At 52.3% G+C, this 12,865-nt stretch overlaps 1 protein-coding gene across 3 annotated transcripts; it reads right to left on the bottom strand.

Annotated features, from left to right (window-relative positions):
• Positions 1-437: 437 nt before the first annotated feature.
• On the bottom strand, positions 438-12,223 carry Kctd7 (potassium channel tetramerization domain containing 7). Of its 3 annotated transcripts, none has more exons than XM_023714374.1 (5): positions 11,990-12,223; positions 9,368-9,576; positions 4,389-4,567; positions 3,652-4,024; positions 438-459 (listed from the first exon to the last, which is right to left on the bottom strand). In XM_023714374.1, exons 1-5 carry the CDS (start codon positions 12,131-12,133, stop codon positions 450-452), a joined length of 915 nt encoding a protein of 304 aa, XP_023570142.1. In that variant the 5' UTR covers positions 12,134-12,223; the 3' UTR covers positions 438-449. The 3 variants fall into 3 exon arrangements, with proteins under 3 accessions (XP_023570142.1, XP_023570141.1, XP_004630459.2); XM_023714373.1 differs by lacking the exon at positions 438-459 and adding an exon at positions 841-3,435; XM_004630402.2 differs by lacking the exon at positions 438-459 and adding an exon at positions 841-3,435 and having other exon boundaries at positions 9,407-9,576.
• Positions 12,224-12,865: the final 642 nt, after the last annotated feature.

Raw genomic sequence — 12,865 nt, 5'->3', positions numbered from 1 at the left:
ACCTGGGAACTTTTCTCCACCCACCCTTTACCCCACCTCTTCCTCCTCCCATGCTGTTTCTTCTAGGGTTCTAAAAAGTGCCTTTCCCACCCCAGTTCCCAACACTCTAAAAAATGCCCCTCTTTTCAGCACCAGGAGACAAGCACTACCTTCATCCAAGAGCTCCCAAAGCAGCACCCCAAAAAGCACAATCATGTATATCAGAGCAGGGACAGGAGGTGCGCGGACATGTCATGTCTGTCATTCTTCTTAGGATCCAAATGCTCAGGGAGTGGGTTTTCCTGTTGCTGTTTTGTCTTCACCCCTTTGGCTGCAGCTTGGCCAGGATCACCCACAAATGTGCTCCTCTTCTGTGTCTGCTCCTGCTCAGCCCCGAGTGCTCAGCACACATGAGCCATCACCTGACCAGCCTGAGGCATGAGCCTGGACAGCCTGGGGCATCGCGGGCCTCAGGAAGGGCTGGGAAAACAGGAAGTTCCAGGGCTTGTGGCTGGAAGGCCTGGGCAGCCATGGCCGCTAAGGGTGGCGAAGACACTTTTCTCCTAGTTAGAAAGCTACTGAAGAGCCCCTGCCCTAGGATGTGGCACGCGTCAGCGTGGTTCCCAGGCCTTCACCTGCCCAGCCAGTGAGCATCACACCAGGGAAAATGTGCCCACAGCCAGACTCAAAGGAGGCTCCTGGGCGTCGACTGTCTCAGGGCAAGATGACGCCAGTCTCCACTCAAGAGGGGAGCTGTGTATGAGATAACGCAAGAATGTCGCGAACACACATGCCTCTCAGCCAGGAGAGGCCTGTGCCCGCGGAGGCTGCTTGGGGCTGGCAAGGGATCACACGGACTCCTGCAGAGATGATCGCTTTATTTGGAAGCCATCACAAAGCACCTCATCCAACAGCACATTTCAGCCTGTTGGCTTTTCTGCAAAGGGGCCAAACGAGGCCACTGAATTCTGTTACTCTACGCAGAAGAGCTCAAAGAGGGCAGAGCAGGTTAGAGGGTAAATAAGAGTGTGGGCTGGTGAATCCCTCAAACAGCATGTGTTCCTTCATATTTCTGTCCCACTAGTTAAAGGAAGACTTGTCATAAATACATTTTTCAGTATAAAGAAAAGCTCCCGTTGTCACAAAAAAGTAGAGGTATTCTGGGTAAAGAAGGGGGCTTGTTCTTTCTCTATAAAAATCTTTTGACAAGGGGATTCAGTACATATTCTGCTCCAATACCCACAAATGTTAGGATACAAAGAGCAAAGGAAGAACGCAGTAGAACTAAAAACAAGAAGGACAAACACAGCAGAAACAGTGTCTACAGCCCCAGCACTCAGGAGGCTGAGGATGGAGGATGGCCTGAGCCCAGGAGCTTGAAACCAGCCCGGCCCCACCGGTGACACACCGTCTCTAAGTGAGGCAAAACGAGCAAGGAACAGGAGGTGCGGGGAGGTAGGAAAAAAGGGAGGGAGAAACAGAGAGGAGGGGAAGGTTCAGAGTGAGATCCAAAGCCCACTGTCACTGTTCCCTCTCCACCTCACAGGCAGTGAGATGACATAGGAACAGAGGGAATCTCCACCAAGAGGCACAGGGACATTGTCCTTGTTTAGCATCCTAAGACCCTTTGGAGTCAAGCTTTCAGGGCCTGTGGGGTTTGTTTTTTTTCTTCTTCTTCTTTTTTTCTTTGTGATTACAGGGGACTGAACTGAGGACCTTGTGCTTGCCAGGCAGGCACTTACGCCGCTGAGCTATCTCCGCAGCTCCAAGATCCCGTGTCTTGAGCAAAGCTGTACTCTGTGAGCCAGCTCTGTCCCTGTTGTGCACACATGGACTCTGAATGGCCAGTTACCATGATGAGGGCCAGGCTGAGGATGAGGCTGAAGCCAGATAGAAAGCCCTGGGCCTAGCTATCTGCTGCAGACTTGTGGACATCCTCCTCCAGGAAGTCAAGTCTGTCAGAAAATGAACACATAACCCCTCGCCACCAAAGAGAAATGCTGGGTGTGGTCACATACATTTGTAATTCCAGCACTCAGGAGGCTGAGGCAGGAGGACTGTGCCAGGTTTGAGGCCAGTCTGGGCTACAAGGTCAGCTTGGTCTGCATAGAGAAACCTTGTATTACCCAAGAAAAGAGAAGGAACATATATGAGACAATGGGTAATAGGAACCAAAGAAACCTGAATGAAAAGTTCTGTGAGAACAAGGCAGGGGTCCTGTCATAGAGAAATGTGCCAAGCAGGGACGTCAAGAACAAGGGAAGGGACACAACAAGGGTGGGTACCGATGGTTCTTTCCTCATGGACCTCTGTCCCCACCTCTGTTCCAGCCCAGGGAGCAATCCAGGTGGTCCCAGACGCTGGCCTTTCTCCCTCTCGACACACCTGTACTCAGCTCCCCTGGTCCCTTACCTATCTGCTCTGTTACACTGAGGTCAGTGTTGCTGTTCTCACCTCTCCCCGTTACCAGAACTGGCCTTGTGGGCTCACGTGATCCCCCTGCCTCAGCTTCCCTCAGCTAGAGAACTGGACACGTCACTGTGCCTATAGATACAAACTCCTCCCTTCAGAACCACCCAGGAATGGTCCGGCGAGACCGTGGTAACACAGGAAACCCTTACTGCAGCATGGAAACGTTCTGTTCTGACCAGAGATGCGGTGCACTGCTTGTCCACACCCTGACCAGCTGCACACAGAGCAAAAAGGAAATGCAGTAGAAGAGACGGTTTTGGAGGTTTTTCTGAAATATGGGAAGTAAAACACAGTGGAGGCTTGCTGCGGTCTTCCTAGGACTCCTGGCTCTTCCTTTACTTTCTCAGGACAGGAACCTCTGAGCAGGAGGGCAGTGGCAGAACAGAGCAAGAGCGCAGAGTCCCTTTGAAAGGTTCACTGTAAACTGGATCCTATCGTACAACATGGCAGGCAATGAGGTGTTCTGAGCCTCTAAAAACGATGTGACTTCAGAATAGCAGAGGGCTGCGCCGTCTTGCCTGCCAGCACTGGGGAACCTTTGGGAAGACCCTGCGTCTTTCCAGCCCTGTGGAAGATGACCCGCCTGGAGCTCGGCACAGCTGTAAGCACTGTGGTTTTCTAAGGCCAACCCGGTCCCGGCTTTGTTCACTATGTTAGATCTCTAAAAGACGGGGAAGTACATTCTCTGCAGACAGCACGGGGGACTGCTCTTGGGGGCCAAGGGATGCCTAGGAACGGGACCCACCTTTCTTCAGATGGGGGCTGCAGGGTGGCTACTTGGACACATCCTCCACCGACGCCAGTTCACACTGACTCACTGAGCACAGGTCAGATGCCAGGACGGACAGAGGAAGGGGCCGTGCTACCTTGGTACTGTGCTTCTGTGTGCAAATCTCTCCTTTGAGGTCAAGGTGACAAAACTTCTCTGGACTTCCGGCGACACCCTCACTGGACTCCATTGGCCTTAAGTGAAGACTGCCATGCCTTGAGGAGAGGTCAGGTGAGAGCAGACTCCAAGTCCCCAAAGGCCACCAGCCCCAAGACTGACCCTGAGGTTTAGCCAGGGATCGCAGAGCCACACCTCTGTCCCCTCAGAGCTGCAGCTCAGGACTCGCAGCCTCTACAGGGATCTTATCCCAGAGCCGCCATGGAGGCAGGACACCTTCCCTGGCAGGACGCTCTGCCTAGAGGGCTACTCACCACCACGTGATCTTGAACTCATAGATAGGGCGCTTGCAGTAGTAGTGGTTGACGAGGTGCTTGTCACACACCCCGATGCACTGGTGGTCCACAGTGAGGCCCTGGGCTGAAAGGTCCGTGACCAGGCAGTGCAATAGGTCGTAAATGTCAGCCACAGCCTCCCAGGGCCCGAAAGACACATCCACCTCGCAGTGGTGCTCAAAGAGCTGCCCATCACTCTCGCTCCGCTCAAAGCGCAGGGAGTTGAGGAGGGGGCACTCGTAGGGGGTGATGGGCATCTCTTCCTTGAAGACACACACCTTGAGCTTGGCAAAGCGGGCCTTCCGCTGGACTGCACGCAGCCGGGCGATCTCCACAATCCGCTCCAGGTGGTCTACGGGGTGAACACAGCATCCCTCAGTGGGGGTGGGGAGAGAGGGCAGTGGGGAGCCACCCAGGGAGCCAGGGACAGAGGTGAAGGGCACTCCTGGACCTCTCGCCTTTCTCCATAGCAGGTGAGGACTGCCCTTTGAAAATCCAACTTGTTGACTGGCACGGCAAGGTGGGCCTGCCTGAACCAGCCTTCCCAGCGCACTGGTGAGACCACATGAGGCCAGCCTCTCCCATCATCTCAGGAGCGTGGAGGGCCCTAGGACCTCCCGTTCTGGTAGCGACCCCGGCACTGATACAGCCCTCGCTACCTTCCTTCCACCCTACCGTCTATCTGTCCATCCATCTGTCCGGGGCAGGGCGCTCACCTCTGTAATACGGCATGAGCCCCAGGAAAGCCTGGCGCACCTTCTCGCCCTTCAGCGGCTGCATGTTCTCCAGCTGCTCCAGGAGGGGCCCGATGGCATAGTACTGGGCCTCCTTGTGCACAGCCCGCACTCGCTCCCGGGGCGGCAGGTCCCCCGAGCGCAGGAAGTTCAGCACATCTCTGTGGGCGAGGACGGGATGTGTGACAAGGGACTCAGAGGCCTGGGTGGGCACCACGTGGGCTCAGAACACAGAATATCTGGGACCCACCCACCAGCTGCGTGACCCTGGGTGAGAGAAGCTGGCCCCTCTGCACCCTGATTTTCTCATCACAAAAGGAGAAACAGTAACACAACTACCTTCTAGTATTAGGAGGGAACTAAACGAGTATATGAAAAATGCTTGAAGTTTCTGACACAAAGGAAGCCCTCAATGAGTGTTATTAGTTTCTGCTGTCAGTATCATTATGTTAAGTATATTAGCTACACATAAGTATAATGGAAAGATACGACGCCTAACTCCTTAATACACATACACACAGTTTTAACAATAGAAGCTATCATTTAAAAAGTTACAATTACCTGGGTGTGGTGGTGAACACCTGTAATCCTTACATTCTGGGAGAATAAAGCAGGAAGATCAAAAGCTCAAGCCCAGCCTGGGCAATTTAGCAAGACCTTTAAAAATGCAAAATGATGCCAGGTGTGGTAGTGTACATCTCTAATCCCAGCACTCATGAGGCTGAGGCAGGAAGATCGCCTGGAGTTTGAGGCCAGCCTGGGCTACACAGGGACTTCAAGGCCGACCTGAACTACAGGTCTCAAAAAACAAAAACAAAGCAAAACAAACAATAACTAGGGCTCATTTATTCACTAGCTCAGTGTTCTTTCTTTTCTTTTTTTAATGTATTTAGTACAGGGTCTCGCTACACAGATTGGACTTGTAGTGATCCTTCCTGTTTTTCAGCCGCCCAAGTGCTGGGATTACAGGTGCGTGCCACTGTGCCCAGTCTTATTCACTGTCTCAGTAAGCCCCAGGGACGGGGCCAGCACAGCAGGCTGGGGATCAAACCCCTGGCCCCTGCATCTGCCTAAGCAGGTGCTTTAATCCGCTGTAGCTCAGTGTTCTTGAAAGCCCTGGTATGTATAATATATTAAATTATAAAATATAACTGCTATTCAATAAATCTGCAAATCTTAGTTTTCTTTTTTTCTGGTGGTGATGGTACCAGGGATCCAACTGAGGGCCTTCACAACGAGCTCTGTCTCCAGCCCCTGCCCCCATTTTTCATGTTTTAGAGACAAGGTCTCACAAAATTACTAAGTGCCTCAGCCTTCCAGAATGTTGGGACTGCAGGTGTATGCCACCATGCCCAGCCTTTCTTCCCTTTCTGTTGTGCTGGGGATGAAACCCAGGGTCTCTTGTGCAGGAGGCAAGTGTTCTACCACTGCGCTACATCCCAAGCCCAAATGTACAAGCCGTAACTATGCAGTTCAGCGACTGGTGAAAGCAGGAATACACGCAGCGCTCTCCACCACCTGAAGCAAGACAGCGGGCACTTCCAAGTCCTTAAGCTCTCCTGGTGCCGCTCCCAGAGAGCCGCTACAGCGGCTCACGCTCCGTCATCTTCTAGCAACAAAGATTAGGGCTGCATTTCCTTCTTTTTTTTCAAAGGTATTTAGCACAGGATCTACAGAGTTTTACTATATAGATCTGAAACAGAGTGATCCTCCTGTGTTCAGCCTCCCAAATACTCAGATTGCAGGTGCGTGCCACCACACCCAGTCTCACTCTCGGTCTCATCGTGCCCCGGGGATAAAGCTGGCGTGACACATGGGGATTGAACCCTGGTCCCTGAGCCTGCCTAAGCAGGCACTTTTGTCCGCTAAGCTATCTGGCTAGCCCGGTCTGCATTTTCTTGAATTCATACAGTCATAACCACATTCCTTCATATCTGGCTCTTTCCCTCAGTGTAAGTTTCTGTATGTGCTAGTAGTCTGCTTCTGCTTATGGTTGTTATCATTCATCACATAAGCGGTATGTCACGGTATGGGTATACTGTATTTACTCATTCTCTCGATGGACCTTTGGGTTGTTTCTGACTTCTGACTACCATGGCTAAAGCTGTGACAAACTTTCTTGAGAAGCTCCTTGGTGGATCCAAGCACCCATTCTCAGGGAGATGCTAGGAACAGAATTCACTCCCAGAAGAAATGCATGTTTAACACAGCAGTTGTAGCCGTTTACATTCCTGGCCAATAATGGATAAGGGTCCTAGCTGTTCCACATTCTTGCTCTTACTACTACTCTGTACCTATGTAGGGAAGATTAAATGTCCAATTCTAATCCTAAACCACCTGGTGCCAGGACTGAGAAGAATCACATACAAAACTCATGTTTAAAGCTCATGTCTAAATTAAAAACTTCTTTCAATAAAAGATACATTTCCAAGAAGGATTAAGGGTCCAAAGGCAAGGGATTATTTCAGCATTTCACTGTGTCTCTTATTGCCACAAATTTTTAAATATAAACATTCGCTGTATATACTTATCACACATTGCTGGTCAAATGGAAAATTTCTGCCAAATAGAAACATGACGGTGCATCCTCATCCTCCCAAGTTGATGGATCTGGCCCCACATGACTTCTGGCTCTTCCCCAAAGTCAAAATGACCATGAAGGGGAAAGTGCTGACTCGGCTCTGGATACTGAGGCAGCCACTGCAGTATGACTGAAGCCACAAACGAAAACATCCAGACCTGCTTCAGAAAGTGAACAATGAGCTAAGCGTGTTTGAAACCAGGGGGATGAATAGCAACTCGGGTACTAAATTTAAAGTTTTGTGGGTTTTTTGACTGGAGAGATAGTTCAGCAGTCTACGCACCTGCCTGGCAAGTGCAAGGACCTGGGTTTGATCCCCAGAACCACATGCCATGCGGGACCCAGCTCTGGGCGCCAAGTGGGCCACTGAAACTGGGCATAGTGGTGCATGCCTATAATCCTAGCACTGGGGAGGCTGAAAACAGGAGGATCACTATGAGTCTGAGCTGTGTAGTAAGACCTTATACCAAATAAATAAATAAATAAATAAATAAATAAATAAATAAATAAATTTAAAGTTTTTTGTATATTCATTCTTCTTTTTTTTTTTAAATCACACTGTGTACACTCTTTGAATAAAAGTTCAGTTTTCCTGTCAGATTGTCTAGTTAGTGCTAAGAGTTACCAGATTCCTTGCCGGCAGTGGTGGGTAAATCCTGCGATCAAGCTGTCATTCCATAGTTAGTCGGAAGTCCTAACACAGCCCCGCTGGCCCTGAGCATGAAAGCATCAGCCGCTGCTCCTGCTTTAGTCCGTGGATCCTCCTACACACGCAGGTGGGTGCTCTCTTACTTCCTCTGTGTAAGCGGGGACCATGAGGCTCAGGAGCACCCTCGCCGAGGCAGCCCCACTGCAGAGGCTCAGATCCAGACCTGGAGCTGAGCTCAGAGCACAGAGGTCCAGACTTCAGCAGAAGTGCCCCGCCAAGGCCCACAGGGTTGTGGTGTGGTACCTGAGCTGCGACAGAGGCAAAGGTCCTGCTCCAAGTGCCCTGGATTCCTGATGAGTCCCCACCAGCTGCATCTGCTGCTGCTAAACCTTGGCCACAGTCAGCACGCCTGGCAGCCACCGTGCTGCCACTGCCCTGGCCAGCCCATCATACCTGGCGTGGCCTGTCAGGCCTGGCCCCCCCGCCCTCTGTCCAGCCCTGCTCTCGCCCCACAGCTCCTTCTGAAATGAGTCCTCCGGGACCCTCAGCACATCTTCCTGAGCTTGAAAAGCAAAGCCCTGAGGCAGGGCCCTGCTCATGGTACCATGGGAGCTGCCAGCTGAGCTCGGTGCTTTTCTCCCCCAAATGGCCTATAAACAAGATTGTTTTTAGCTCCAGAGCAACGTGACATTGTCACATCTTGATACTCTCTGCACCTGAGGAGCTGACAGCGCACTGGAGAAAGCCAGATGCTTCAGAGCCATGATCTGGCCAGGGGACAAAAAATGAGCCCACGCCCATGTGCACGATTCTGGGGGTGTCGGCAAGGAGAAAGGGGCAGAGGGCGCCTGTGCCCTGGGCAGCTGGCTCGAGGCACACAGCAACACGCCTGCTGGGGCGCACTCTGAGTTCCCTGATCCTCACTAGGCTCAGGAGGCAACAGCAGGACTTCCCACGTAACGAACAGGACAATGAGACACAAAGTCTTTAACCTGTTTATGTATAAGCTTGTCAGAAGTCTCTTACTAGAAAAGGCTAACATTTTAGGGTTGTATATTTATGTTTTAGTGTCTAAGTTATTGTAAGAATAGTAATTCTTTAAATTGTTCTTAGAAGACTTTTCTTGACAAAATGAAGGGACCGTAATCCTATGTTAGCCTTTCCTTCAACTTTCTTTTGGTTTTATTGTTTTACAGTACTGGGGACCAAACCACAGTGTTTTATGGCTAAACTACAACCCAAGCCCTTTTCATTTCTTGTTATTTGGGATGAACTTAGAATCCTGCCTCAGCCTCTCAGAATGCTGGAATTACAGGTGTGCACCACCACACAGGGCTGTTTTAACTACAGAAGTGTGGGAGTCACGGCAGCACCCCAGGCTCACTGCTGTCCTCTGTGGCTCCCTGCTGTCCTCCGCACAATAATGCAAGGTCTTCTCCAGGAAGTGCTTTCAAACTCCCCTACCTTTAGGGTGATCACACCTGCACCTCCTTCCCGGGTACTGGCTTGCATAGGATAGAAATTTCACCACCCCTGTCACTATGTGTTACTAGAAAACATGTACCAAATTTCATTGTTATGTTTTGTCCTCACTACAATAAGTACTACAGATGATGCCAAAACCTCAAACCCAGGGGGACTGGGGAGATGGCTCAGTGGAATAAGAGCTTGCCTGGTAAGCACAAGGACCTGAGTTCAATCCCCCAGTTCTGCAAAGCCTGGGTTACTCACTTGCCAGGACGAGGGCACTGAGTGTGGGAAGCCACATACCCGAAGTGCGTGCCATCCCGGTCGATGAAGTAGCGGCCCTCTGCGTCGGTGGGGATGTAATGTCGCCCACTGAACATGGCTGCCAGCATGGTGTCCTCGTAGCGCCGCAGCGTGGACAAGCGGGTGGTGAAGTGAGCACCGCCGATGTTGAGCGGGACAACCTCAGGAAACTGGAAGGGAACCAGGGGTGCTCAGGCTGGGAGAGGCGCGGGAGCAGGCCAAGAGTCATCTAACTGCGTTCTTCTCCCTCTTGCCTACAGTCATCCTGCTGTTGTACCCAACAGCTCCTGGGTCAGAACCACCCCCAACTCCACTTCTGGAACTTAGCAGTGTTCAGTCCTCATGCTCTTCTTTTTTTCTTGGCAGAACCAGGGACTGAACTCAGGTCCTTGCGCTTGTCAGGGAAGCGCTTATTCCACTGAGCCATCTCTCCGGTCCCTCTTATTCATGCTCTTCTTTGCCCAAAATGCTCTTACATTTTCCCTTTATCTACCTGGCAGATGAGACTGCCTGTGCGGCAGTAGTGGTGGCAAGTGGTGTGCCGATCCAGCTGCGTGGCCCGCGTAGTCGAGCAGCACCCAATGGCTGGGAGGCTTCCACTCACAATCCCCTTCTCCGGAGCACTCGACTCCACTGTCCTTCCCTGCCTTAAACACCCCTTCCTTCTCCCGATCCGCATCTAGCCGCACTCCCCTGCACCACAGCAGCCTGGCGCTTCGCTTCCTGAGGGCAGGGGAGCCAGGACACCGCGCAGATGCCTGAGGACTGGGCCCCAATCAGTCCTCCCTGGCTACCCCTCACCGTTCACGTCCCACTTGATCTGCACAGTGAGAAGGGCAGCTAAGGCTCTGGGAGCAAGGGCTCGGTGAGGACAGGAAAACGACGGCAAGATTTGCGCCAGGAGGCTCCAGGTCCCCCTACAGTGCCCAGGCTTTTTCTCTTTGTTTAATGTCTTTCTTTCTTCGTTTATAGCAAACCATATCTGTTAGAAATGAGTCCAGTTCTCTAATTTTCCCACAAACTTCCTCCAGTGCACAATTTTTTCATTCCAGTGCCTTCTTTCAGTGTAACATCTCTCTGGCTCCAGGGAAAGTCTGTGTGCATTTATCCTGACAGCTCTGGGCCCAATTTTCCTTGTAAAATAAAGCAGGCTAAAAATACAGCAATAAAACTCACCCAGGGCTCAGCCACAATAAAGACTAACATCCCATCAATGAATGAATCAATGAATGAATGAATAGATGACTCAGATTCACCTTGCATCCAGAGCTGACAAGAGCGGGACAGGACTGAATGGACGGCTGTGGCTTTTTCTACACGTCCTCTAAACTCATTTCCCATACATACCAAGGACCCAAAAGCTGTTTCAGAATAATAACACTCCACATTTCTGGAGCTCCTTCAGCCTTTCCAAGGAGATTTCACAGCAATCCACGCAATTACTCCTTGTTAGAGATTGCGAAGATTGAAGCAGAGACAGGAACAAACGAGAGAGCAGAGTTCTAGGGCTCACAGGAGTGCTGTGAGCCGAGGGGCTGCTGGAACGGGAGGCTTGGCCCACACCCCATGGGGCTTGTGCTTTTTCCCTCAAACCACATCTTTTGCCCAATGACAAGGCACAAAAAATAGCACCACTGTGTCCCTATTGGCTGTTTTCCCCAACTGTAGAACTGGGAAATTTTGCTTATTTTTACAAGCTTCCCATGATTTGGGGAGTTTAGGGCATCTAACTGGAGAGCCTTGCACAGGCTGGCACCGCTGGGGCTCTGTCCCTTCTCTACACGTCTCATGCACCTCCTGCTCTACTCCAACTGAAGTGTCCACTGTCTGTGCTCTTTTCTGCTGAGGGTCACTTCAGGCATTGATAACAGATGATGTCACACATATTAAATGGGACTAAGGAAGCCACTGTGCATCATAGCGGGCTGGCAGAAAGCCAGAGTTGTCGTATCTATTAGTAAGCCTGCTGCTTGTCACCGTCCCCGGTGACCGACCACAAAGTAGGATTTGGGCAGTCCACGTCTCCTTTTGTTATTACTATTATTTTTTTTTTTTTTTCCTTTTGCAGTACTGGAGATTAGACCCAGAGTCCCTTGAGCCTAGCTGACCAACACCCTACCACATAGCTACACCCCAGTGAAGGCCCCTTTTGACATATACCCATCAATATCTACCAGATTAATACATATATATCTTGTTATCTATTCACTTATATATTTGTATAGTTACCTTGCTATATTTCTCTCTCTCTCTCTCTCTCTCTCTCTCTCTCTCTCTCTCTCTCTGTACTGTACTGAGGATGGAGCCCAGGACTCAGTGCATGCTAGGCTAATGCCCCACCCTGCGGGCGAACCCCCAGGCAAGGCCTCCTTTTGGTCTGTCCCTCTTGGGGGTCCGGGTTCCCTCACCTTCCTGTCTTTGGCTACAGGGTCTGGATGCACGATGGGGGTGAACCTGCCCAGCCGTCCGGGAGCACCTGAGGGTAGGTGAGCGCACACCTGGCGCCCCAAGGTGCGAGGGCAGGGGACCCCGCCCCTTACGGTCCGCCGCGCCCCGCCGGCCTGCCCGCCCGCATCCGGGTACCTGCTGGGGCAGCAGTGGCAGTGCTTCCCCCGCCTGCGTGGCTGTCGGGGTGGCCGGTTCTAGAAAGTCGTCCTCGGCGTCGGAGCTAGACATGGCACCGTCCTGGCGACGGCTGTCTGGCTCCCGCCCCGTGACTACCACCATCCCTCTGGCTCTGGGCGGTGGGCGCGGCTTCGGCCGGCCGCGCGCGGGCGGGAGAGAGGGGCCCAGAGCCAGCGCGCAGCCGGAGGGCGGTGGCTCCCCCAGCGCGAACTCGCGCATCTACCCCCACCAGGCAGCCGGCCTGACCCGACCGCCTCCTGCTATTGGCCGAGGTCTCTCTGGCTCCGCCCTGATTGGCAGGAAGCTCCGCCAGCCACAGAGGCCGTGCGTTCTGCCGGAGCGGGGTGGCCACTGGGAGCAGGGGCTGCTGTCCTGCCCTCCTCTGATTGGTCATCTGGAGGGCGTCCCAGCTCACCGGCATCCCTCCAGGCTGGCTGGGTGGGGCCTCGGCGGTGCTGTGAGGATGACTCCGAAGGGTAGATTGCCTGGTGGCCTTGGCTAGAGAACACTGTAGGATTCGGATCACCCACACAGCGACAGCGGCTGGCCGCCACCGGGACACCTGCAGCTTGGGTTTCTAGGGCTTCCTCGTTAACTCGTGCACAAATCTGAAAAAAGGGAGCTCCAAACAGGAGCAGCAGAGTTTGATTAATAATGACACCGACACCCTGCGGTGACAGGGTCGTCCCTGTGCCCCAGGACCTGGCCGCCCAAATGAGATCGGCCTCTTTCCGAAGAAGCTCCCTGGCTGGCGATCAACACGGCTCAGCTGGGTGACGCCTGTCTGGGGCTAGATCATTTCGGGAGTGCTGTTAGAGATCAGGGTTTTTAGCT

Source organism: Octodon degus, unplaced genomic scaffold (assembly GCF_000260255.1).
Source record: "Octodon degus isolate 3935 unplaced genomic scaffold, OctDeg1.0 scaffold00035, whole genome shotgun sequence".
In the NCBI taxonomy this organism is placed as follows: Eukaryota; Metazoa; Chordata; class Mammalia; order Rodentia; family Octodontidae; genus Octodon; species Octodon degus.
Note: the sequence above shows the minus strand (reverse complement) of the source record. Positions and strands in the feature narration are given on the sequence as shown.

Excerpts from the sequence above, each read along its gene's own strand:
- Kctd7 (XM_023714373.1), bottom strand. The coding sequence starts at position 12,133 with ATGGTGGTAGTCACGGGGCGGGAGCCAGACAGCCGTCGCCAGGACGGT. Across the intron at positions 9,577-11,989 it reads TGCCACTGCTGCCCCAGCAG|TTTCCTGAGGTTGTCCCGCT; the intron begins GTACCCGGATGC and ends GTTCCCTTCCAG. Across the intron at positions 3,436-3,651 it reads GAGTTCAAGATCACGTGGTG|GCATGGCAGTCTTCACTTAA; the intron begins GTGAGTAGCCCT and ends CCTCTCCTCAAG.